The sequence below is a fragment of the Sturnira hondurensis genome, unplaced genomic scaffold (genome assembly GCF_014824575.4).
Source record: "Sturnira hondurensis isolate 20B ecotype Veracruz unplaced genomic scaffold, ASM1482457v3 Scaffold0014854, whole genome shotgun sequence".
In the NCBI taxonomy this organism is placed as follows: domain Eukaryota; kingdom Metazoa; phylum Chordata; class Mammalia; order Chiroptera; family Phyllostomidae; genus Sturnira; species Sturnira hondurensis.
The window spans coordinates 9766007-9793365 of NW_028087485.1; the positions used below are offsets into that span (position 1 = coordinate 9766007).

Here is a 27359-nt window from a genome sequence, read left to right on the forward strand (position 1 = left end):
GAAAGGGGTGACGCTGAGGCCTTGTGGAAGCACAGCCAGGGCGATGGTGCCCTGCTAGGCTGGCCCAAGTGTTGGCCACCTGGCAGGCAGCTCCCTGTTGCTGAAGTGGCCTGGGCAGGTTCAGAAGGCATTAAGCCCACAGACTGAGTCCCCAGGTCCCTGGCCTGATACCAGGTTCTTCCAGCACTGGAGCAGCCTCTTGCACAGGGACAAAGTACCAACACCCAACACTCTGTCCAGTCCTTCTCACCAGGCGGCTCTCACGGAGAAGCAGTAAACTGACTTCTGATTCGATTCATGAGTTTTTGCAAACTTGATCAGACAAGCCAGGAGCCCCCAGTTTTAACAACTCAGATAAGATACCTCAGAGATGGAAGCATGGGGCCGGCACTGCTGGGGGCCAGGCGCTGGACCCCATTAGGCTGACCCATCTGTGTGGTCAGCAGCCTGCCCTGGGCCATTGCTCGCCATCTGCAAACTTTTGGATGGAACAAGAAACACCTACCGTTTACTGAGCTCTTACTATGGAGCAGGTCCTGAGCCGCAGGACCTACAGCCATGACTTCACCTGATGCGCATGGTGGCCCTGCCAGGGGGACAAGTACCCCCACTTACTGATAAAGACACTGAGGACCGGGAGACCGAGGGACTGGCCCAGGTTCAAGACCCAAGAATCAAGATTGAAACCCAGATCTGACTCCCCTCAGGTGAGCATTTCACAAGGAGGTGGCCCATGGGTCCCTCACACCAGTATCACCTGAAATTGTTTCTTTTAAAAAAGCAGATCCCCAGAACTCACACCCAGATTTACTAAAACCAGGTAATCAAGAGGCGGGTCCAGGAACCTGCATTTTTCACAAGCCTCTAGCATTAAGGTCTGAGAACCACGGCACTAATCCCTCTCGTGACCTCCCTCGGCCTCTCTGCCCCCTGCCCTTTCTCCGTTCTCCTCTTCTGATGATTCACCGCCCAGCCTCTCCCCCCGGGTGTCTCAGCTGCCTCTCTAACACATCCCAAAACTCAACCCACCATCTTCCCCTCCAACTGCCTCTCCTGCTTTGGGGCCCACGGAACCACCATCCTCTCAGCCTCCTGAGGGCCATCCTGGACTCATCCCTCTCCCTTAGCGCCCCTCCATTCACCAACCAGCGCTTCCAGGAGCACCTCCTCAATGTCTCCGGTGTGTCTCCAAAGTCCTAGTTCCGGCTTTGGCATAGTTCCCCCAGACAACCACACTGCCATCATTACTGGTCTCCCTGACCCATCCATAAAAGCAACTCTGAGACCTTCAATGGCTCCCATTGCCCCATGACACCCAAGGCCAGTGTGGACGCTGGTCTGTCTGTCATCTCCTTCCACTTTGAATGCTGCATTTCATGTTTCACCAGGTGGTGGTTTTCTCTTGGCAATGAGGTGATCTTTTGTAAATGAATGCCTCCCGCAGCGTGAAGAAGCAGAGCGCTGACGGACCTTTATAAATAGCCTTGGATACTAGTACTAACACTACTGCTAACAGAGCAGGGAGTGGAATATTCGCAGTAAACAACAGGGTGTCTCCTACCCTCATTTCCCAGCACCAGTGGCCCCCCAGTTAGGATTTCTCAGGCCTGCACTTTCTAGTATCTCTTTCCTTTCCCAGGCTCAGGAATGCTTACACTGGTCAGTGACAGCTTTCTATCTATGTCCCAGCTGGGTGTTCTCTGTGAAAAGAAGAGTGAATAAATGAGAAAAACAATTTGAATGTTAAATGGAAACGTCCTCTAGAGAGATTATCTGAACATGTACTTGATGTAATCTGAGTAGGGGCCTGGAGTAGAGCTAAGGATTGGGGCCCAGGACAGAGACCCAGGAGAGAGCAAAGGAAGCAGGGCCACTGACTGCCCGAGGCGGGCCGGGGAAGCTCACCTGCTCCCTGCGCCCAGTCCCCACAGTATTTATTGGACACCCAGGTAGAGACGTCTTGGGTACACGAGCTGATGTCATCCTTGCAAAGACCCTCCCTTCTCCCACTGGAGCCCCAGGTTTTAGTTACCTGTGTAGTGAGCTAGGTCACACAGCCCTTCAGAGGTAAGACATGGTCCCTGACCTCGGGTCATCCGACACCCACCCTGAGAGGTATGCAAAGAAAAGCCAAGCTTCTAGGATAGGTGGGACAGAAGGCACTTCAGGCACAAAGTCACCGCCGCAGAGTCAGGACCAGAGCCCACCTCTCCTGGACCTCTCAGCCACCCCCCTTTCCTTGAGCCACCCCCATTTCTTTCTTCCCCTGCCTCCTACCCCACGGCCCTCCCCTCAGTTCACTGCCCCAGGCCTCTGTGCCTAGCTCCAGGGCCCCCACCCCACCAGCTCCCAGGCCAGAGGCGCCCAGGTCCAGCATTGATCAGGGAGCCAGGGGCCTCCATCTGGTTCAACTTGCCCCATGGCTCTGGGCAGGGCCCTTCTCTCTGAGACTGTTTCCTCCCCCCCATCATAGGACAGGGCTAGACAGCATGACTGCAGGCCCTCTCCAGTCCTGAGGTGGCCAGTGTCCTCGGGCCATCGTCTGTGTCACACATACCTTGACGACCTTTGGATGGGCCACTCAGGCCACACTCCTGTCTCTCGGTGAAAAACAATGAATTTCATTCCCAATAAGGGAACTTACAGCACAGTCCCCACCACGGCCCAGTTCCGGCTGGTTTATGTTAGCTGGACAAGACTAAACAGACCTTCACATTCTCAGTATTAAGTACGAAAAGTGAAAAGATGCCTGTCTCTGGGGCCTGGAGCGAGGGAGAGGTCAGCGCGTCCCTGACGCCCCTCAAGAGCTCGGCACACCTCGGGGGCACCAGCGCTTGGAGATGGGGTGTTTGAGAAGGGCCACTGGAGAGGCGGAAGGGTTTCAGCGGGCAGCAATGTGGGATAGCCCTGGGGAAACTGCACCAAGGGCCGTGCAGCGTGGAGGTAGAGGGGTGAGCGCGCCCTTGAGTCTGCAGAGGTGGGAACGTGAAGAGGGACCACACAATGAGAACGTGAGGAGCAAAATGCAGGGAAGTAGTCAGGGAGCCAGCGACAAGAAGACCCTAGAAGATTGCTTCTTTCCCCCACCCCCTCTGCCCTGACCAGGAGGCCAGGAGGGAGGGAAAGGGGGAGGGAAACGAGTCCACCGCCTCCTGGACAACACAGCTCCTGTTCGCTCCAGCTGCCGCACCTGCCTCCTGGAGCAGGAACACCACACACCTGAGATAAGAACTTAATTATTTACAAAACAGAGAAGTGAAGCAGGCCCGCCTCCCTGATTTCCCCACAGGGGCCTCTCCAGCCGCCCTGCCTTCTAGCCTAACCCTGCAGGCCCTGCCTTTCCATCCCTCCCTCACCTGGCCCAGGTCCCTCCACAGAGTTCTTTGTCGCTGTGGTCTGACAGCCCTGAGTGGCAGGCATCATGGCTCCCATCTCAGAGGAGTGACTTGAGCTGCCCCAGGTCACTGTGTGTGGACGGCAGAGCAGGGATCGGTGGCACCCACAGCTTCCACAGCCACGCTGGGCCTGATAGTCAAGGCCCTGGAACCCTCAGGACACATTGCCATCGGCCAGCCCGGACTTGGTGCCCACACAGGCAGCTCCACCTCCGCCACCTGCCCCTGCCCACCCTCAAAAGGACACCCGTCCATATCTATGCAAACTTCCCCACCCTTCTGCTAAACCGTCCCTCCTCCTGGGAGCCCTCCCTGACTCCACTCAGCCGACACCCGTCCATATCTATGCAAACTTCCCCACCCTTCTGCTAAACCGTCCCTCCTCCTGGGAGCCCTCCCTGACTCCACTCAGCCTAACGACCACCCTCCCCCTCTCCCGCCTCGCTCACCCCAGCTATCAGCACCACAAGGGCTATGAGGGCGGGGCACGTCTGTCCCCAGAGGCCAGCACAGGCCTGGCACCCAGAAGGCACCGAGGAACACCGGTGCCATCAGGGGATGAATGAGTGGACCAGCAGTTCCCCACTGTTCTCGCCTTCTTCTGTCTTGGCTCCAGGGCCTGGGATTCAGGAAATGCCATTTCAACAAAGAACAGAACCCCCCGAGGCCTGTGGGAGAAATGTCTGACTTCCCAGAATCAGTCTATTTTTGCATTCACTTCAAAATACCTGTCAAGTGACTAATCTGTGCAGAGCACCGACCGGAGTGATGCCACGGTGGGCAAGCCAGGCAGGCAAAGGCACTGACGGGTGAGCAGGCCCGACAGCCACATGGGCTGTGCGAGAGCACAGGGTGGCAGTGGGAGAGGACAGAGGCCATCTAACCTGGCTGGGGAGATCAGGGAAGGCTTCCTGGTAGAAGTGACATCTGAGCTGAGACTCGATGGTTAAGCCTAATGATAACAATAACAACTAATATTTATTACTAGTCAAGCATTATTGCCGAGGAGGAATTAGGGTATGGAGAAGGTAAGCCTCTGGCTCCAGGTGGCACAGGTAGCAAAGACTAAGTCTGACTTCAGAGCTCATGCCTCAACCCCAGGACCTTCCACCCGGCCTGTCTCTCCTCCTCCCTCTTCACACCCAGGGCACCACTGACTGGCCAGGTCCCCCCGATGCCCTTGGTGAACTCTAGAGTTCAGCACCTAATGTCCATAGCCCAATAGGACCCCAGGTCACTCAGTCTCCATGTACCTTGGCCAGACCCAGAGAGTGGGGCTTGGGGGTCCCTGAAGACCCAGACAGAGCCGCCCTACATCCCCGGGAAAGAAAACTCCCCCATCTCCTCAGGTGCTGAGTGTCCCGAGTCACAGGGGAGGGGCTCCTCCTGAAGGAGAAGTTCTGGAAGGTAGGAAACTGCCCCTGCACTGGAAACCCCCTGTACAGCACTCCCCCCCCACCCCGACAGCTCTGCATCACCCACTGCTGTCCCCTACGTGGGGAGGAGAAAAGAGGAACTTCCACCCACAGTGGGGGTGGGAGGTAAGGAGGCCACACGTGGGAGCTCCACCCTCAGGCCCCAAAGCCCTAAGCCCTGTGTGACCCTCAGCGCGTGGGTACAGGCAGCCCTGAGGCTGCCCTGGAAACGCCCGCCCAACTGCACCTCAGTTTGCTTCTCCAGGAAACGGGGCCTCCACCAGCTGTCGTGGCGGGCTCCCGGAGATCCAGAGCAAAACCCAGGGGGAAGAGACGGAGGGCCCCACAAAGCAAAAAGCCCAGGACAAATGTAATGGAACTCCTCCTTCCCAGCAACTCTGGCTCTCTGACGGGGGCTCCACCCTGAGGTAATGGGAGAGGAGAGCAGGGCGGTGGCCCTCTACAGAGGCAGACGTTTCTCGTTGGGTACCAACCAGGCTGGGGGCCAGAGGGCGCCATAGTTCCTCTGAGTCCCAGCCACTGTGCAGAGCACAGAGAGCCAGGGCCCTTCCGATCACGGTCACGGCATGTCCGCACACGCTGCCTGGGCCATGTGAGAGCCCCCATCAGGGCAGGAGGCCGCTGGCCTGACCTGGCCCAGCTCCTGCCTGCCGGAGCCACATGCCAAGCCCCAGGGACCCAGATTTACCACAGCCCATTCAGGGTGTGCTCCCTCCCCTCAGGGGCCCCTCAGCACAAGTTAAGATCCGACTGGCACTAATTGGACTAAGCTGGCAGTGCCCCCGGCGACATGAGCACTGTCATCATGGATTTGACTCACGGAGCAACGGTCGTCGGTGCCTATGGAGCCCATCATGAGTGTCATTTTGGGAGAATCAAACGAACTTGGATGGTACTTTGCAAATCAATACCACTACCTGGCCAAGCTTTCAGCCAGAGACCTAGAACTTACCAGTGATTTACTCTCAGGCCAACATCCAGGCAGAGCTGGAGCCTGGGCCTCCAATCATCAGCTCAGGAGTCTGCAGGCCCATCTTTCTGAGGCCAGTCTCAGAAAGTCGTCTCCGTAAGCAAAAGGGGGTCCAGTTGCATGGACATTTCCGGGGCACCCTCTAGCTGTTCCCTTCCTCCCAGGGTATAAAACCTCCAGTTTGATCAACAAACCTAAAGCCAAGAAGGAAACCTCAACCCAGTCCTAGGATATGAGGCCCCAGTTGGACTCCTGGCTCCAAGACTCGACGCTCAACTGCAATCATGAATCCTGGACCCTGACGTGAAAACTCCCTTCCAGGAAAGGAACCTTCAGCCCAGCATGGAACTCAGAGTGCCCCCAAACAGTCACCTCAACACCAAGCCAGAACCTCGCCTGCAGAAATGGCACCTTCACCCCAAAATAGAACCTTGTGCCCTGAGAACTGAACCTTAGCACCAGACAGTAAACCCCCACTTTCAGGACACGCCCTGAATCTTGGGGAAACTCTTCTCCATTGCTGGTCTAGACTATTCTGAGATGTTGTTTCTTTAACACAACCTCAACTTGGGAACCAGATGAGGAAACCCAGATTCCTTAAACAGTTTCCCTCACATTCTGCAGTCACTTTGATTACATTTACTTTTATCCTAGCTCTAGAAAACACCACTCCCTTCCCTTCCCAGAGAGACCTAGGTTTTTCCTCCAGAGATCAGCAACCCTCCAGGCAGCAGCAGAAGTAGCCCAGGTCTGACTACTGGTCACCCCAACGGGACCCCCACCAGGCTTAACATAACATCCTGGCCTATGTTTCGGCTCCTGAGCCCTAAAGTAGAAAGACCCCCTGGCTATTTTTCAATGAATCAGACAGAGGAATGCTGAAAAACGTCTCAGAGCTGTCCCCAAGGTCTGAAGAAATAACTCTCTACCCCTATCTGACCTCTGCCCAACCAGCTCCCAGCACGACCTCGAAGCCCTAACCCACGGCATCTTGTGCTTTCCTCCTATTTAATCTGTAACCTACACCTATACAATCTGCCATCTACACACCATCGAGGAGTTCGGGCTTTTGAGCATTAGCTTCCCGCTCTCCTGGATGGTGCCATTCATCAATACAATAGCCAATATTTCTCCATCACAATTCTCAGTTTTACTCGTCTAGTTCTGCTGGCACCAGACAGACAGACTCTTTTCGTTCTACAGCAGAAGCAGAGGAACGTCAGGCAACCAGAGCCCCCATTTCTAGGAGGGCTCCACTTCGAAGCAGAAACGCCCATGGAGAGCATCCTGGTGACTTGCAGCCTCGTCTCACGACTTCCTTCATCCTCTTGGCTCCACACATGGGTGTCCTCAGCCCCAGAGGGACTGCCAGCCCCAGCCCAGGAGAGGGCGACCATTCTTGCCCCATCTATTTGACATAATACTGAAAGTCCTAACCACTTGGCTAAGAAAAATAAATAAAAAGCATTCAAATCAGAAAGGAATTAGTAAAATCGTCTCTGTTTGCAGATGGCATGACCTTTTATGGAGAAAACTCTAAAGACTCCACCCCCCCAAAAGGAATTTATAAAAAAGTTCTGTAAAGTTGCAGGATTCAAAATCAACATATAAAAAGTCACTAACAACAAAACAATTTAAAAAATTTAAGAAAATAAATCCATTTACGGTAGCATCAAAAAAAATACTTTGGAATACATTTAACCAAGGAGGTAAAAGATCTGTACACTAAAAACTAGAAAACATAGGTGAAAGACTTTTAAGAAGACACAAATAAGTGGAGAGATGTTCTGCGTCCCTGGATTAAAAGAACTGATATTGTTAAAAATGTCCATGCAAAGCCATCTATAGACCCAAAGCAATCTATAGAGTCAGTGCAATCCCTATCAAAATTCCAGTGGCACTTTTCACAAAAATGGAAAAATCAATCTCAAAATTTGTATGGGACCATGAATGACCCTGAATAAGTAAAGCAACCTTGCGAAAGAACAACAAAGCTAGAGATATCACACTTCCTGATTTCAAACTATATTTCAAAGTTATAGTAATCAAAACACTATGGTACTGACATAAAAACAGAAATACAGATCAATGGAATGGCCTAGACAGTGCAGATATAGAGCAACTCATATGTGGGCAACTAACTTCCAACAAAGGTACCCAGAATGCACAATGGGGAAAGAACAGTTTCTTAAATAAATGGTGTTGGGAAAACTGCATATCCACATGCGAAGGAACTCAGGTGGACTCTTATCTCATACCATATACAAGAATCAACTCAAAATAAATTAAAGATCTGATCCTAAGACCTGAAACCATTAAACTCCTAAAGGAAAGCAGGAGAAAGCTCTTGACATTGATTTTGGCAATGATTTGTGGGATTTGACACCCAAAAGACAGGCAACGAAAGAAAAAAACAAACAAGTGAGATTACATCATACTAGAAAGTTTCTGCACACCAAAAGATATAATAAAAAAATTTTTTAATCTAAAAAAAAGAAACAACAAAATTAAAGGCAATCTGTGAATGGGAGAAAATATTTGCACACCATACATCTGATAAGGGGTTAATATCCAAAATATATAAGGGACTCTTACAGCTTTTTTTTAAAGATTTTATTTATTTATGTATCTTTAAAGGGGAAGGAGAAAGGTAGAGAAACATCAATGTATGGTTGCCTTTCATGAGTCCCCGGCTGAGAGTTGGCCTGCAAGAACTGGCCTGCAACCCAGGCATGTGCCCTAACTGGGAATCGAACCGCAATTCTCTGGTTCGCAGGCCTGTGCTCAATCCACTGAGCTACACCAGCCAGGGCGGAAATCTTACAACTTAATGGCAAAAAAAATAATAGCTCAATTAAAAAATGGGCAAAGGACCTGAATAGTCATTTGTCCAGATGAGACACACAAATGGCCAACAGGTACATGAAAAGGTCCTTAATGTCACTAATCATCAGGGAAATACAAATCAAAATTATGAGATACCATCTCACACTCGTTAGGATGTCTAATATCAAAAAGACAGAGATGGCCCTGGCTGGTGTGGCTCAGTGAATTGAGTGCCAGCCTGCCAACCAAAGGGTCGCCGGTATGATTCCCAGTCAGGGCACATGCCTGGGTTGTAGGCCAGGTCCCTGGTTGGGGGCGCACGAGAGGCAACTGATTTATATATCTCTCACACACTGATGTTTCTCTTCCTCTCTTTCTCCTTTCCTTCCTCTCCTCTAAAAGTAAATAAATAAAATCTTTTTAAAAAGACAGAGGTGAATATCGATGAGGAGGTAGAGAAGAGGAAACCCTTATACACTGTGGGTAGGAATGTAAATTGGTACAACCACTTTGGAAAACAGTATGGAGGTTCCTCAAAAAATTAAAACTAGAACTACCACATTATTCAGCAATCCCACGTCTGGGCATAGATCTGAAGGAAATAAAATCACTACATTGAAGAGATACCTGTATATCCATGTTCACCACAGCATTATTCACAAGGACATTTTCCATTTTCCATTTCCAAGATATGGAACCTACCTAAGTGTCTGTTGACAGGTGAATAAATGAATAAAGAAAATCTGGTATGTCACAATGGAATATTACTTGGCCATTAAAAAGAAGGAAATCCTACCTTTTTGCAACAACATGGATAAACCTGAAGGGTATTATACTAATTGAAGTAAAACAGAGAAAAGACAGAGAAGACACTGTATAGCATCAAATTTCATATGTGAAATCTGAACACGAAAAAGGGGAACCCACAGCAACAGAGTAGAACGGTAGTGCCAGGGGCTGGGAGGCGAGGGAAATGGGCGGAGGCCGATCAAGGCGCGTAAACTTTCAGCTGTAAATTCTGAGGATTTCATGCACAACCTGACGATTATTGTAGTTAGTGATACTGTACTGCACACTTGCAATCTGCTGAGAGTGGATCTCAAGCATTTTCACCAAAACAAAAGTAACTTTGTGAAGTGATAACTCTGTTAATTAATTTGACTGTGGGGATCATTTCACAGTGTGTTGAATATAAGCATCAAATCATCACATGGTACACTTTAAATATATTACAGTGCTGTCCAAGCCCAGGAGACAAACAGCTTTTTTTCTCTCCTCTCTTCCCCTTCCCCTTCCCCACCTGCTGCCTCATTTCTCCGCCCACTTTTCTGCATTCTGGTTTACCAGGAGGCTGTCCATTGAGTCTCTCCTGCTTTCTTCTGCCTGACAGTTTAATAATTCAACAAGTGCTGAGCCCCAGGGTGAGGGTCTGGGGCTTTGATCTCAACTCTGGGGAAACCAGGGCAGCCTTGGCCTGTCCCATCTGATTTATAGCCATCTTTAACGGTTTGTGCACACATGTTGGGGGCCTGACCCCATAGGGAGTAGGGAGCCACCTGAGAAAGCCTGGCCAGGATGGGATCAAAGGCACCGGCTCCAGGAACAGCAGACGTAGGTGCACATCACAGCACAAGTACCAGGGCCCTGCCTCTGCCTACCAAGGAGCGGCCTATGAACAGCAGGGGGACATTAATTATTGATGGTAGGGTAGGGATGGAGCCAGGAGCTCCGGGCCAGCCCTCGCCTCATCACCTGTCTCTCCTCCTGGCTCTAATGGCTCATGGCCTTGGGTGGGACACAGCTCCTGAGGGGTCATGCACACCCCTGACCTCCCATGAGGTTCACCCTCCCAGTGCATCCGAGCCCTTCATGTTAAACCACCCTGGTGCCTCACCGACCACCACCTCAGTCAGCGTTTTCTAAAGGCTCACCCAGATCGGTCTGCGCACCTCCAAGCTCACTGCCCTGTACCCGCAGGGGTCCCACATCTCTTCTCCCCTGGAGGACTGCAGGCGCCTCCTGCCTGGACCCTCCCCTGCCCCTCTCTTGTCCCAGAGCTTTCTAAGACATCTAAGGGATCTTGTCACTCTTCTGCTGAAAGCCCTTCAATAGGTCCCCTCGGGACAGTACACATCACAGTTGGGGCAAGTATCAATTTGTCCCTGTGAGTGTCCCGGAGGTAACTTCTGCCAGCTCCTGAGAGCATCATCCCACCAAGTCAGAGCCTTGAGGCCTTACTAACACCTGGTCCAATCCAGCTGTTGCACCTTGGGCAAGTCACTTCCCCTCTTTGGGGCTGAGAAAGAAGGTGGTACAAAACAATCTCACACACACACCTGACCACCTGCCAGTCCTCTCCCCTAGGGAAGAATGTGTTCCAAGGAGCATTTGCTGGGATGATCGGGGAAAGAAAAGGAAAAGAGACCAGACTCAGAGGAGGAGAAGGGCTCCGGGACACTTCTGCCAATATGGACCGACGTCTGATTTGGATGAGGCTGACCTGTGGACACTTCCAGGGCAGGGACGGTGCCTAGTACTCCCCGCTCTGTTCTCCGCACCCAGCACCATGCCCAGCACAGAGGGGCACAGACGCATGAGATGAGTCAGCTGGATCATCCGAGCAATTTCACTCTGATCAGCGCCCAGTGCCTCCTCACCACGCTCTCAGAGCCACCTGGACACCCCAGTGGACACGCACACTCTAGACCAGCCCATCCCCGGAGAAGATCAGCCTTTCAGCAGATGCCGAGCAGAGGCGGGGGCAGCCAGGTGGAAAACACAAAGGTGAAAGCCAGCAGCATGTGGAACTGCCACCATCCGAATCATGCGACAGCACCTTCCCCTGGCACTGTTCTCCATTTTCTGTGCCCACCCCAACCTCCGGAGGAGCCAGGATGGTGTTCTGGGGACAGCAGAAGCAAAGAAGGTCAGCCAGCAGACATACTTTCCTCCCTGACCCCCTTCATCCCAAGAAGGGCCCTCTCCCACCCCTGCCCCAGCCTGCACAGACAGCCTTTGTGACCGGCACCTTCTTCCATGCACAGAGCGGCAAGGGAGCAGCTATGTTCCTTGGCCTGAGGGGCTGGGGTGACACTGGCCTGGATGCAGCCCCTCAAACTGAGCAGCAAGGTGAGCCAGCCCTACGCCCTGTCCCCAGGCACAGGGGCTTTCGCTACCCTCTCCCAGGAACACCCTTTGCCAGTGCCCTCCTCACCCAGCTCAGTGCTCTCAATTAGGGGGTGGCACAGCCCGCTCTGGGCGCTTTTAGAAATATGGTAGAACTGTTATTTTTTAATGTCATGATGCCATTTAAGATGGCCACTGGCACTGACAAGGCAGGGCTGTCGATACTAAGTGAATAATTTTATGCCCAGCACGCCAGGAGCACCCCCTCTAGGACCATGAAGCTGCGCCTCCTCATGTCCACATCACTTCTCTAAAGAAGCCTTCCCAGACCCTCAAGACCAGGTCAAGTTCCCCGGTTATAGCTCCGCAGTCTTCTCTTTCACACCCCTTATCCAAATGTAACTGTTTGGATGAGTAGCTGAAGAAATCGTTGAGTGGGGCAGTTGAAGTAGTGGGTCCTCCACCCTCAAGGAGGTGGAGCCTAACTCTCCACCCCTTAAGTGTGGGATGCACATAGGGACTTTCTTCCAAAGAGTGCAATATGGAAAAGGGAGGAAAGTGTAACCGCACCTTTACAGTGGAGAAACCTGACAAGCACCTCCTCAGCCACACGATCAAGGTCAACATCGTGTTGACAGTACACACCATCAATATGATGCGAGAGAAATGGCCCTTCTCCTCTACAGTCTTTCTCTTCAAAACCTGCAGCCGCAGCTAACCATAAGAAGAACATCAGACAAAGTGCCCCCAACATGGGGACACTCTACGAAGCACCTAGCCGGAAATCCTTGAAACTGCCAAGGTCATCAGAGACAAGTGTGAGAAACTGCCACTCCCGAGGAGGAGTCTAAGAAAACATGACAACCTAATATACAATGTGGTGACTAAAACCGCAATGCAGTATCCCGGATGGGATCCCGGTACACAGAAAGGACAACAGGGCAAACTGAGGAAATCTGAATAAAGTACGGACATCAGGTCATGACAATGTAGCAATATTAATTCACGGTCACAATATCCCATTCTAATGTAAAATGTTAATAATGCGGGAAACCGGGCATGGGGTATATGGCGGCTGTGCTTTTTCACACTAACTCTGTAAATCTAAAACTGCCCTGAATCAAAAACACTGTCTTAAGAGAGAGAGCAAGCGAGTGCTCCAAAATCAGAGATCTTGACTAGAATCCCAGCTCTACCTCACACCAGCCATGGGATCCTCAGTTTACCCATGCATAAATGGGGTTAATACTCATACTGACTTCACATGGTTGTTTTAAAGATTAAATGAGATAATGGCACAGGCTCTGGAACACAGCACGTTAGCAATTGTTATCCTATTGATTCATTTTTGCTCAGGTCACTGTTGTTCCCATCTGCCTCCCCCACTGGTGGGGAAGCTCCATGGCGGTGAACCCCCATCCGCCCTGTGTCCCACCGAACCATCACTCCTAGGAGAGCGCCTGGCCCGTCGCCGATGCTTAGTACTGGGTTGGCCAAAAAGTCTGTTTAGTTTTCTCTGTAAAATAAAAGACACATCTTTCATTTTCACCAATAACTTGATTGATTGGGATAGTTTGAGTACGTCGGCTATCTCCCAGGTGGCATAGCACTGATTGTTTGCACTTTAATGTCTCGATTGGATCGCTATCAACTTCAACTGGTCTACCCGACCAGGGAGCAACATCCAGTGAGAAATCTCCAGCACGAAACTTCGCAAACCACTTCTGACATGTTCCATCAGTCACAGCACTTTCTCCATACGCTGCACAAATCTTTTTATGCATTTCAGTTGCGCTTTTACCTTTCTTGAAATAATAAAGCATCGGATGCTGAAAATGTTGCCTATTTTTTCCATCTTCAATATTAAAGCGGCTACACAAAAATTCATCAATTTTGATAATTTTTTAAGAATGCACACTGAGCCCTGGCTGGTGTAGCTCAGTGGATTGAGTACGGGCTTGAGAACCAAACAACTGTGGTTCGATTCCCAGTCAGGGCACATGCCTGGGTTGTAGGCCAGTTCTCAGCAGGGGACACACAAGAGGCAACCACACATTGATATTTCTCTCCCTCTCTCCTTCCCTTCCCCTCTAAAGATAAATAAATAAAATCTTTTTTAAAAAAAAGAATGCACACTGATATGACAGCTGTCACAATACAATCTAACAAAATTGTTTCCAATGGAGTTAAAGACGAGTAGGCACTACCAGAGCCACTGCACAGAAGAAACCAGACAAACTTTTCGGCCAACCCAGTATGTGTGTGTTAGACAACAGAACGAGCCCTGTCCATCACCGCACCCCTGCGACCCCAACCTCACTCAGAGAGAATTTCAGTCCAGAGCCCAGTGCGGATCCCTGCCTACCCCCGGAACTGCAGCTAGAGCAGAACGCCAAGGCCTCCCACCTGCCTCCCAGTGGCTCCTTCTATTCCCTGCTCCTCCTCCCCCAGCCCCTCCTTTCTCTCAGCCCCACCCCCCACAGGCATCAGCACCTGCTCATTTCCCGAAGCAGCAGGATCCGGGTAATGACCTCTGATAAGCATCTTTTAATATACCCTGTAGCTGGATCTGTCATCCGGGGGCTCTAGTCTCCCCCTCACATCCTGTTCCCACCTTCCTCCACCTCCCCCCACTTCTTGCACTGGTCCATTAGTGTTTCTGGTCCTGCCAGGCAGTCCCCATGGGCCTCTGGACTCTGACTTGCTGGAAAATGGCCAACAGACAGCCCAGGCCATTCCACAAGCCTAACCCTCCTCACAAGCCCAAGTTCTCAGTGGCCTGGCCTGGCTCTGCCTGTGCCAACCAGCCTGACTGCTGGCCAGACAAGTCCTCTCCATCCCTGCAGGCAGGTTTCCCAGGTGTTACCAAGGAGACAACTTGCATCCTGCCCCGGGTTGCCAAAGCAACCAGTTTCAGTGGGAAGCAGCCCCTCATCCTCTAGCTCCTGGGTGTGCAGAACGAGGAATGAGAGTCATAGACTAACAGGAAATAGGCCCAGGCAACTGACACGCCGGAAGGGGGCATCTCCTGGGCAGTGACCAGCTCCCGCCTTCCTTCCTCCCCTCTTCCCCTGTTGTTGCCACTCTTACTCATCCTGCATCCAGCTGGAGCTTTGAGATTTGGAGCCAATGTCTGGGCCTCAATGTGCACATCTTGAAAGTGGGCACATACCATCCCAGAGGGCCAGGGAAACGAGCTCCCATACACAGAAATTCCCCCCAAGAACAATTTTTTTCCTTCATGGGCTTTGGTGAGCTGGGTAGAAATCTCACCTCTGCCATTTCCTAGTTCAGGGTTTTGGGGTAAAATTCTTAACATTCATTAGTCTCAATGTTCTCACCTATAAAATGGGAATAATAATACCTACCTCACACTTACTGGGAGACTAAATGAATTAACCTACGTGAATGTACTTAGCATAGTGCCTAGGATCAGGAACTGGGCTCCACAGGTTAGAATGCTTCCAGATTCACCCATGGGAACCCCAGATGAGGGAGTCCGCTTGGCTGCCCTGCCCAACGCTTCTAGCTTGGCCTGGGGCAGAAGCCTTGCAGCTTCCATTAACCTCCCAGTAGCTCAAGATGCTTCATTCCCTCAGCCTGTACTCTGCCGCTGCTGCTATTTAAATGAAATCACTATACCCCTCTGCTCAAAAGCCGTCCATGGCTCCCACTGCCCACACGATAAAATCTAAACTATTCTTCTTGACCTCTGAGGCCCTCCGAGACCTGGCCCCAGGTTACCTTCAGAGACTGACTTGTTCATCTCCCCAGTGGGGACCCACACCCCTAGCAGGAGGAATTGCTCACGGACCCTGCACGCACCTGGCTGTGTCCTGCCCCGGGGCCACTGCTGTCACACCCTGGGCGAAATGCCCCTGCAGCTCCCTTCCAAAGCCTCCCCATCCCACTCCGGTCTCCCCTCCTCTGAGATGCCTGAGCTCACCCATTCCCAGAGCAACAGCGTGGGTCGTTCTGAGGCCCCATGGCTTTGACAGTGCTCAGACCTTGGGGTGTATCAGAATGACCTGGGGATCTTGTTAAACATGCAGGTTTGGGGGCCCCATGCCCAAAACATTCTGAGACAGCAGGTCTGGCCTGGGGCTCGGGACCTGCACTGCAGACGTGCTTCCAGCGGATCCTGATGCCCATACAGGCAGCAGACAGACTCACTTTGAGAAACACTGGCCCAAAGAAACAGAAGGCCCCCTCAAAAGTGTCTGATAACTGGCTGACAGGTGCACAAGGCTAAAAACCCTGCAGAAGGCGTAAGGGGCGAGGGCTGGGACGGGGCATTGGAAACTCCAGGGCAGCCCTCCCCTTAACTCTGGGGCCCTGCCCGGAGAGCAGGAGATTGCTCCCCAGCCTCTGTCCCACAATGGAAGACAAAGCTCACAAAGACTGAATTCTACAGGGGCAGGATAGTATACAGGGTGGGGAAAAAGTAGGTTTACAGCTGTGAGTATGTGAAACACAGGATTTGTTCTTGTCTTATTATTTGTTAATTATTGTATCATTTCCCATACAAACAGCACAAACTTTTCCCCCAGCCTGTATTGGTCACAACGGTGAACTCCAGAGTCAGACAGACCTGGGTCTAAATCCCAGCTCCATAGGACAAGTTACTTAACCTCTCTGAGACTCTCCCCATTTATAAAATGCTGACAAGGACACCTCCCCCACCAGGCTGCCAGAAGGATAGTAATGCAAATACTCCACATGTAAGTACAAGACACACAGTAACTACCCAATACACAGCAGCTATAAACATTACTGTTATGATTAACAACACAGGATTCAAAGGTCAGAAAGAGCTAAAAACCAAGGCGTGCGGAATAGATGCTCAGGCTTCCAACTGGGGGCTGTCTCGGCCCAGCCCCTCTGAAGTCAGGGCTGGCAGAGGAGGCCCGCAGCTTCCTCTCGCAGGTCTGTCTGCTGCATCGCTGGGGGTGGGATGCTGGATGAGCTCACCTAAACCTGTCAGCGTCACGACAACCAACGAGGAAGCCCGGATCAGGGCTATGGAAATATCTGTGGGTTGGGCAAAGCACGGAGGCCTTGAATATCTGCTTATAGAAATCTCGGTCATAACCTTGAAGGCTGTGTGTAGGGGAGGGGCATGATCAAAGGGATACTCTGGGCAGATCACTGTGGCCACATCAAAGGAGGAACGAAAGGCCCTTGAAGGCAGAAAGGCCAGTCCTTGCACTATCTGGGAGGAGGACACAGATCAGGGAAGGGGCAATGAGAAGGTGAAGGCTGGAAACCGTCTAGGACCTTGTTCTGAGAGCAGACACCCCGGCCCCCTCCCTTAGAGAGCAGTGAGGAAGTCCAGGGACTGCAGACATGGTCACACGGTCACCTGGCTCACTGGCCCACCCTCGGCCAGTCAGCTTTAGAGGCCCCTCCCTCTGCCAGCCAGGAGCTTCAGTCAGCATGGGAGAGAGGCTCTGGAGACAACAGGTGTCCGCCCTGGCCGGGAAACTCTGTTGCTTGGAGCATCATTCCATACACCAAAAGGTTGCGGGTCAGTCCCCGGACAGGGCACATGCCTAGGTTGCAGGTTAAGGGTCAAGGCACGTATGGGAGGCAACCAGTCAACTTTCTCACATAGATGTTTCTCTTTCTCTCTTTTTTGTTTCCTCTCTCTCTAAAAGCAACAAAACATATCCTCAGGTGAGAATTAAAAAAAAAAAAACAACAAAGAAAGAAACAACAGAGTCACACCCAGCTAAAGCTGGAGAAGGACAATGTCCCTGCGGCTGTTATGACCCCGAGCTCTGAAGAGACAAAAGGTACCCTCCCAGGTATACCCCCTAAAGAACCGAGAACAGGTGTTCAAACAAAAACACACCTACGTCTCCACAGCAGCAAAACCCAACTCCAGTACCTATCAACTGACAAGTGGGTAAACAAAGTGTAGCATAATAACACAACAGACCATTAATCAGCCACAAAAAGAAAAGATACATGCTAAAACATAGATGAACCTTGAAAGTATTAGGCTTCAGTGAAAGAAGCCAGACACAAAAGGACAAACATAGTATGATTCCATTTATATGAAATGTCCAGAATAGGCAAATCCATAGAGACGGAAGGTGGTTGCCAGGGATACAGGGGAGGGGACACGGGGAGTGAGTGCTCGGTGAGTACAGACTTTCCTTTTGGGGTGATGAAAATGTTCCGGAACTGGACAGAGGTGGTGGTTGCTTAACATCATGGATGTACTACATGCCATTGAATTGTACACTTTAAAAAGTTAACATGGTGAATATTACTTTGTAAGAATTTTACTACAATAAAAGAAAAGGGAAGTGGCCCATCCAGTTCCCGTCTGTGAGCGACCCTGGGGGCTGAGGAGCCCTCCCCAGAGGTTTTCTAGTTACCATTCCCCCAACACTTAGCACCAAGCAGGCAGGCACTCGGAAAGAGCTGGGGAAGGAGAAAGACCTTTATTCCCAGTGTTTGTCCCTGTGAAGCCTGAGCCCCCTTCCACCCAGTCACCCTATGCCTGCCACCGAGAATACACCCAGCACCCACTCATGACCGCCTCCAAGCCTTTGCTGGAGGTCCCTTTCCTTGCACTCCTCCCCACACCCTAGGACTCCCGCTGCACCCCTTTGCCATCTGCCCAATTTCTGCAGGTCCCTCCACGTCCAGCTCAGATGCTTCCCTGATCCCCCATTTCTGACGTCTGCCCACACACATATGGGCTTGCAACCGTCCAACCCAGCATTTGCTCTGCTTTGCCTTTTCAAGTTCATCTCCAGCCATGAACGCACAGAGATGTCAGCAGCGCTCACCTCTGCGCTGGGCAGAGAGCAGCAACTCGTGACTGTCTGTTGATCCCAAGCCCAGAGCTATACCTTGGACCTCTCCCCGGGGACACACCGAGACCCACGCTGTTCAGTGCCCAGTGAGAACCGCGAGTGGTGGGGTGAGGTCAGTTTGTCTCCAGGAAGAAGACTGTAGCCTATCGACCAAAGGGAAACGGACAGACCTTGTTTCACGTCAGCCTGACAGCCAGACTAATCTTAGATCTCCAATGAGACCCAGGATCCCTAGTACAGCAAGCTCCTTCCCACTGTTCTCATGAAAATGGTGAGAAATCAAAGAGACTGCAATTATAGGAGAGAAAAAAAACCAAGAGTTCCCTGCCCCCGGCAAATTTCTGGATGGACACTGCTAAGAATCATAGTCGAATTCTGGGTACATATAAAAAGAATCCCGGCAGAACTCTGCATGGTGGGTAGTCTGAGAATCACAACCAGTAAGAGGGGAATGGAATTGTGGGTGGCCACTGCCGTGACGGAGATGACACCTAAATCAATGCCGATTCAGTTAGAAGGGAATTTGAACACTAAAACAATCACAGAATGGAGCTGATGGCTCCAGCAGGACGGGAAGAAGTCAGGACGAGACGCAGATCAGGAGACGCCAGAGGAAGGATGGAGGGGCACGTTCTAACTCTTCATCTCAGGCTTAGAAGAAGCAGAGGCAAAATTCTCATGCCCACCTCCAGTAGGTGTGTGGGTTGGGGGAGGAGGGAGTGAATTCTGGTAAATCAGGCCTGAAGGGAAGTGGGCAGGGAGAGGGAGACTGCTGGAAGGGAATTTCTCCACCATTTACTCCATGGAAGAGGAATTCATCCCTGTAAGCCAGGGAGGCAGCAGGAGGGATGTTTCCCAAGCCAGGTAACTGGGCAAGTAGGCAGAGGAGTAAGCTAGGGAGGGGCCCGGGAGGTGAGAGAACCTCAGACCCTCACCTACCCACTCCCCTCCCTCACCCAAGATCCCAGCCACGAAGATCTCATGGCCCCACAATCCCAAACTTCAGGTACAAAGAGGTGCAATTATCCAGGCTTTCTCTGGGCTTCCCCGGGGTCAAGGATGGAGCAGGACTTTTGGGGGCATTTTGTGAGTATTTAAGCACCAAGTCAACTCACTGGCCCCCAGCTAACCCCTGCCCTTGAAGGGCTCAGCCTGGCTTTGCCTGACCACCGAGTAACTCGGCCAGTCACTATCCTCTTCCCTCCTCCTTCCCACTTGTCACTGAACTGGATGATGTCCACAGCTCCCTCCACCATTAGGAACCGTTCCCAACACTCATGCTGGCTGTTGGGTTGTTTTCCTACCATAAATAACACCGCTGTGAACATCTTAGCCCCAGTGCCTGAGCAGCTGCCCGCATCTCCATTTCCTTGGGATCGTTTTCCTCTAGGCAGAATCACAAGGCCAACGAATGGGATATTTTAAAAGGCCATGACAGGTACCACCCTACGAAATTTCAGAAAGACTCAACAAACGCTTTGATCTTGAGCTGAGCAGGACCTGAAGTTCTGAAAGGGGTGGAGTTAGAATGCAGGACGGTGGTCCTGTCTCTCCTCCTCTCCCCCTGGTCTGGAAGGTTAACTGTCCAGTAAAGGAGAGGACAGAATTCCAAGTCAGAAGCAGAGATCTGCAGCCCAGCTCTGCCTCCCTGGCTTTGAGAACCTGAAAGAAGAAATGGTTCTCCTGAACTGTAAAATGGGTCTGACTTGCACTGCTGACTGCCCGAGGTGGTTCCCTTGCTTACATAAAAGTTGCCTGCAAACCTCAGTGCTTTATGTCAAAGGCCATCACTATTATCCTTCTCATATCCTGAGGGGCTGAAGAAGTGGATTGTTCTCTGTGAAAGCCTGAGGGCTTTGCTCCCTGGCTCTTAGTCATCAGAACGTCCAGAACAAGTGCTGGCTAGTTCTGAGGGTGAATGGATCTTCGAGGTCTGAGGACCTCCGAAGACCCAAAGGTCAGAGACAGCACTTGGAGGCTGCGGGGCAGAGAACTGGGCCTAGGGCCTCCCTGAGGGTGCTGGGTGGGTCAGGGACTCAGAGGGCAAAAGACCTTCCTAGGGAACGTTCCTCTATTTCAGGGTTCCCAGACCCTCCTTCATGGTTCCAATGGAACACCTGGCCTTTGGGGGAACCACAAACCAAGCTGATTCAGCCAATGCAAAAGGTGAACAGCTGCAGAGGACCCCAGAGGCCATCAGCTCTGGCCCCTTCTTTCAGGCCGCTATAAATCAGTCCTGGATCTTTAAGACCCTCCAATTGGATATGCAACTAGTGCTTCCAGCGTGACCTCCCTTGAGAAGCACAGCTGGCCCCCTGAGCATCCTGCCACACTGCCCTATCCACCCGGCAAATGCCCTTCCTCGAGCCTGCAAGCTCGCCAAGCATCACGGCCGGAGGGGACTCCAGTGACGTTCCTAGTACAAGCAGGGAGAACTGCGCAGACCCTGTGGAACGCCATCCTCCCGGGTTTCCACCATCACCACAGGCCGCCCCCAGCCCCAGCCCACCTCCATGACCAGAGAGACGTTCATCTCCTGTCTTCAAAAATGCACAACAGGTGGCACCTGCCCGCCATCCCCAACTACACCTCTTCATCTCTCCCTGCCCCTCCACCTGCGCCCCAGTCCTCCAGCTGAGCCCGGCCCGGCGAAGCCTTACCTTTGAGGTTTTGGGGGTGGCCCCGTGGTGGCCGGCTCGGATTTCCTCGGGGCAGAGAAGGGATACTGGAGAAGTTGTTACCCATGGCATCCGGCCCCGGGGGTTTCGGCGCTCGCTGGGGCCAGGCGAGTCTGGGCAGAAGCGGAGGTACAGAGCAAGTGTGTGCGCGCGTGCGGGCGCGCGCCGCTGGGGGAGGGCCCTGGTGAGGTTGAGGCCGGGGGCGGGCAGGCTGCTCTTCTCCTCCCTCTCTCTGGGTTCGGCAGTCCTCCACGGGTTCTGCCCGCCTAGGGGGTCCTCGCGCAAGCCGGCTACCTGCCTGCCATTGCCTGCGGCGGGGGCGGGGGCCACGTGGGGGCCCCTGAGTCGGGGCCAGGGGCTCCCGGAGCTCCCCCCCTTCTCCGGCTGGTGTTTAGGTTCCGGCTGGTGGTGAGCGGCACAGTGGCTCCCGAGCGCTCCCCCGGGGCCATAGAGTCAGGGCTTCCCGTGCGGGTGCTCAAAAGCTCGGCCTGCCCAGCGGCCTGGTGGCTCAGCGGCAGGCTTGGTCCCCGCCTGCGGGGACGGCTGCTGCGGCAATGCGCGTGGCACCCTCCCGCCAGCGGGTTTGCATGGAGCGGGGCTCAGTGGAGCGCAGAGCGTGCTGGGTGCTCCCGTGATGGTCTCCGACCACTGCGCTCCGGCCCCGTTGCCCCCGCCCCTGTCCCCCAACCGTCGCCAGGACTCCTTCTCTCCGGTTGTTATGGTGACAGCTGCGCTGGTGAATGAGCGTCTTAGTGACACGCGTGCGCCCGCTTAGCCAGATGTGGCTCCTTGGCGCTTCGCATCCCTGCTCCGCGTCCCTGCTGCCAGAAGGTCTGCGCCGTACCGTGAGGTGGGAGGGGTGGGTGCCGGGCCCAGGTCAGGGTAAGATACCAGGCAGTGGTGGAGCTGTTGGGCATATTCCTCTCACGGACAGTGGAACGCGGTCTTGGAAAGGAAAACCGGTACAGCGAGAACACTGAGCTCCCTGGGTGCCAGGCGCAGGGCGAGGTAGCTCTAATTTACAGTTTCTCTAGCACCAGATACAGGGCCTGGCACATAGCAAAAGCCCAAGAAAAAAATGTAAGGAGTGTATGATTGAATAAATGTAGTAAGATTAGGAAGCCGGGCACTTGATCCTCCACCCTCAGATCTGTACTGGCAAGGACTCAGAACAGGAACCTCACACTGTTCAGTTGCTGGACACACACCCTGTCAGGGGCCTTGGGGTGCCTACAGACCGAACCTAGGAGACTGGGTCACTGGCCAAGCTGGGGAAACAGATCTCAGGGACAGATCTTCGGAGAACCACCAACTCTGAACGGAGTGGTTCTGCCAGCCATAAGAACTGGCACGGGGGGCCGCTGTGGCCTAGAGCAAAGGAGGGTTCCTGGAGGACACCTGCTCACAGGACTCTTCCATCCTGTAGCTCAGCCCTGCTGCTACCAGAGAGCCTACAGGAAGGGAAAAGGGAGTCGTTCTCCCTCACCTTCATGTGGGGCATCCGGATCTCCCAGCCTATCAGAGGGAGATGGGCCAAGCTTCCCCTCCCCACCCCAGAAAGGGAAGCTGCTTGGATGTTCCTCTAGGTCACCTCTAGCCCTCTGCCTGGCTTCAGCAACTCAGATCTAGAATCAGCAAAGATGTGGGCTGGCCACAGGCATCTTGTCCACCCTCTTATGGAAGGTCCTTCCCTCAAGTCTTCCATGTGGCAGTTCATTTTCAGGGCACCGTCCACGCACCACCTCCATGACCTTCCCCAGCTAAAGAATGCCACCACTCTCAGTCACTTTCCATATCATTATTCTGTTTTATTTTCTAGAAGTAGTTTGAAAGCAGCCTTTCCCCCTTGTTTGTGTCCTGCCTCCCCCACTAGAACATAAGCCCTGTGAGGGAACAGAGCAGGTCAGCGCCATTTCCCATGACCGCCCAGTCCCTAGCAGAGTGTCACACGGACTATCAAAAAACCGTGATGGGATGGATGAATTCCCCTGCATGATCCCTGGGAGCAAAGCCCTGAGCCGCTCCTTATTTCCTTTCCCTGCCCTCTATTCCCACCCCACTGCAGACAGCACATCCTTAAATGTCTGGGACTCCAGGCGAGCTAGAAATACCCATGACAGCTGCTCTCTGGGGTCTAGAGGGAAAGACAGCCCCTCCCGGCCTCCAGCCTCTCAGATGCCCAGGAGCACATGCCCAGGAAGGCCGGAGGCTGTCTTCCTGAGGCCCGCTCCCAACCAATGGATGACTCATGCACCAGAAATCCCTGGGCTCTGAATGGCAGCACCCTCACACATTTGCACACACACCTCGACACTTTCCTGCACACTCACCTCTACATAAGCATGAACACACTCTCACACTCATATGCCCCCTGAAGTCTGCTGGAATGAGGTCATTGGGCGCCGCTGCCGGGCATCACAATAAATCTGAAGGCTCTGTATAGACGAGACTAATTCTCTCGGAGTGTGTGTGTGTGACATGTGTGGCCCTTGGTAGCATGCGCAGACAGTGGCTGAAGGGAGGCTGAGGCCCTTCCTGGAGTCCCACCCTCCCTTCAGGGAGGAGGCGCTGGAACAGGGGCCAGGGGATGACAGAGGGGCAGAGGATGGCAGAGATGTCACAGGCCCCACGTGGTCTAAACCCGGGGCTGTGGGCAAAGCCAGGGAGCGATGGAGAAGGTCAGGGAGGAGTGGGGGCCAGAGACGGGTGCTGCTGAGGTCCGGAGGCAGGAACGGGCTCTGTAGCTCAGGGCAGCCGGACCCCAGGGGCCCCACGGGAAGGTGAGAGGCAATAGGGTTCAAAGCAGGGAACTCGGGACAGGACAGAAACTTTCCCTGACCCAGGAGGGTCAAGGAGAGAGTGGAAGTATCAACAGGGCCAGGAATAGGATGAGGCGAGGGAAGTGACCCTGGTGGGAATCGTGAGGCAGCATGGGCCCCAGGGCTAGACAATGCCAGTGCCACACTTGCTGCAGCCCGAGACTGAGCGCCTCTGACACTGTGCCATCTGGGCCGCCTCCCTAGCCTGGCCCCAGCCCTTCCAGGGAACTGCATACAATGGGAAGGGACACCACTGTCAAGTGTCAACGGGGTGCAAGTCCCTGACCAGGCCAGCACCTAGCGAAGGCAGTGTGACAGTCTGGGCCCGGAGAGGCTGAGAGTGGCCTCTCTGAGGGGTCCTGTGCCTCAGAAACTCTCCCTGGCGAGGGTGATAGTTAGACCCAGCTCCGGGGAGCCAACCACTGCAGCATCCTTCTCCCCCTCATCCCCCCTATTCCCCCCCCACACACACACACATGCACACACTGGGAAGAATCCCATAGACCTTCAAGCCATCCTTCACCGGGGTGGTGGCCAGCAGGCAGGGAAGAGGCCTGCGTGGCCCTGAGGGCCCTCCACAGCCCCATCCTGGAAAGAAGGGGGCAAAAGGAACCTGCCAGGGACACTGGGGCTGGATGAAGGCACCATTTTGCTGGCTTCAATGGAAGCTATTAATACCCATAAGGAGGTGCTCCAGCACCTGTCACCGTGGCAACCCCGCCTCCCCAGTAGTGTGGATTCTGAAAACAGTGCCCAAGGAAGGGGATGGGTGTGAGTGCAGCATACATGCTTGTGTGTGTGTGTGTGTGAGAGAGAGAGAGAGAGGGGGAGAGAGGGAGAGTGCTCACACCCTCGAGGACCCAGCTAACACCGCAGTAGACCTCCACTCTTCCTAGAGTTGTCCCCGAAGCCAGTCCCCTCCCTCTGAAGGATGGGAGTCTGCTCTACCTCAGCACAGAACGGGCACCACACAGCCCTGCCCCCAGGTGCTTTGGAATGTGGCATTGCTCATTGCCCCAGTGACCAGTCATTGAGTACCACCTCTTTGCCTGGCACTGCGTGAGGTGCAGTCTCCCGGCCAGCACCATGGGGGGCCCAGCCTACACTTTCTGGTGCTCCAGTCCATTTTCCTGCCTCCTGTGGCTAAGTTTAGGTCAGAACACCTTTGTCAAATATCAGCTGACACCTTTTGGTCTCAATATCGTCAAGATGTCAGTTCTTCCTACCTTGATCTAGAGATTCAATGCACCCCAATTGAACACCCAGCGAGTTATTCTGTGGATATCCACAAACTGATTCTAAAGTGCATCTGGAGCCCTGGCTGGTGTGGCTCAGTGGGTTGGGCACCATCCCACAAAGCAGGGGGTCACCAGTTCAATTCTGCTCGGGGCATATGCCTGGGTTGAGGGCCAGAGCCTCCCCACCCCCAATTGGGGGCATGCAAGAGTCAACCAATTGATGTTTGTCTCCTTCTGTTTCTTCCTCCCTTCCCATTTCTCTAGAAATAAATAAATAAAACCTAACAAATAAAGAAAGTGTGTCTGGAGAGGCAGAAGACCCAGAATAACCAACACAACATTGAGCACAACACAACTGGAGGGCTGATACTACACGGCTTCAAAATGTACCAGAAAGCCACAGTAATCAAGACTCTGTGGGCTGGTGAAAGAACAGATGAATATAGACCAGTGGAACAGCATAAAGAGCCCAGAAAGAAACCCACATAAAAGGGGTCAGCTGATATGTGACAAAGGAACAGAGACAATACAGTGGAGCAAACACAGCTTCTTCAACAAACGGTACATGACCGATTGAACACTCACATGCAAAAAAAAATTAATCTAAACACGAACCTTACATCTTTCCAAAAGTTAACTCAAAACAGATCACAGTCCTAAATGTAAAGTGTGAAACGATAAAACTCTTAGAAAATAACAAAAGAGAAAATCTAGATAGCCTTGGGTTGGATGGTGACTTTTTAGTTATAACACCAAAGGGATGAACTGTAAAAGAAAAAATTGATAAGCTGGACTTCATTGAAATGATACTCTTCTGCTTTGTAAAAGACATTACCGAAAAAAACAAAATATAAGAAACAGGCCACAGACTGGGGAAAATACTTGCAAAATGCACATCTGATAAAAGACTGAATATACAAAGAACTCTTAAAAATCAATAATAAGAAAACAACATAATTTAAAATGAGCCAAAAGCTTTAATAGACTTTTCACCAAAGAAGATAGGCAGATGGCAAATAAACATATAAACACATACTCCATATCTTATGTCATTCAGGGAATTGCAAATCAAAACAACAATGAGATACCATACACACTTATTAGAATGGCCAAAACCCAAAACCTGACAACACCAAATGCTGACAATCACGTGGAGCAATAGGAACGCTCATCCATTGCTGGTAGGAATATAAAGTGGTACGGCCACTTTGGAAGGCAGTTTGGTGGTTTATTATGAAACTAAACATTCTCTTACCATCTGATCCAGCAATTGAGCTCCTTGGTATTTACTCAAAGGAGCTGAAAACTTATGTCCCCACAAAAACCTGTACATGGATGTTTACGGCAGCTTTGCTCACAGTGGCCAAAACCTGGAAGCAGCCAAGATGTTCTTTAGTAGGTGAGTGGGTTAATAAACAGGTACACCCAGGCAATGCAACAGTATTCAGTGCTAAAAAGCAACGAGTCACCAAGCCATGAAAAGACATGGGAGAACCTTCAATGCATGTTGCTAAGTGAAGGAAACCAATCTAAAAACACTATTGACTGCATGATTCCAACCGTATGACATTATGGAAAAGGCAAAACCACGGAGACAGTGAAAAGCCCCTTGAGCGGGGGGTCCTGGGATGGGTCACAGCATGTTCGACTCCTGTGAAGTTACCACACAGGTTTCCCGGGGGGTGGCTGTGGTCCTTTTCCTGGGGTTGCTGGGGTTGGGCATTTTCCTTTCTGTTTCCTTTCTTGCAGGGACGTCCATCTGAACTTTCAGAGGCAACCTTGGCAGTGCTTGTGGTCAGGACTGGGTTTCATCCATGGGCACGAGAGACCCAGGACTTAGGTCTGCACAGGACCAGAAAAAAAAACCATTGTGGATCCCAAATATGACAGGAAATTTTAAAAATTAAAATTCATAAATGTTACTTACTTGCCTACAAAACTTAATGTTGTGTCAACATCATTAATTGTTAAAGGGGTACTCATAAAGATTTCATTATATTCAAAGACAACCACAGGTTTTTCTCACTTGGCAAGAAACCCA

General features: G+C 52.2%; 1 protein-coding gene and 1 long non-coding RNA gene across 2 annotated transcripts in view; one reads left to right on the plus strand and one right to left on the minus strand.

Moving 5' to 3' along the window:
- The window catches only part of NEURL1 (neuralized E3 ubiquitin protein ligase 1), a 76350-nt gene extending 54893 nt beyond the window's left edge, over positions 1-21457 (minus strand). The window contains exon 1 of the mRNA XM_037064014.1: positions 21244-21457. Coding sequence (XP_036919909.1) covers positions 21244-21328 — 85 coding nt within the window. The 5' untranslated portion in view covers positions 21329-21457. The remainder of the gene's footprint in view (positions 1-21243) is intronic.
- Positions 21458-22442: 985 nt separating this feature from the next.
- Positions 22443-26815, plus strand: LOC118999538 (uncharacterized). Its single transcript, XR_005069125.1, has 3 exons — positions 22443-22453; positions 25443-25445; positions 26594-26815. It is a non-coding gene; the product is annotated as an uncharacterized LOC118999538 (long non-coding RNA).
- Positions 26816-27359: the final 544 nt, after the last annotated feature.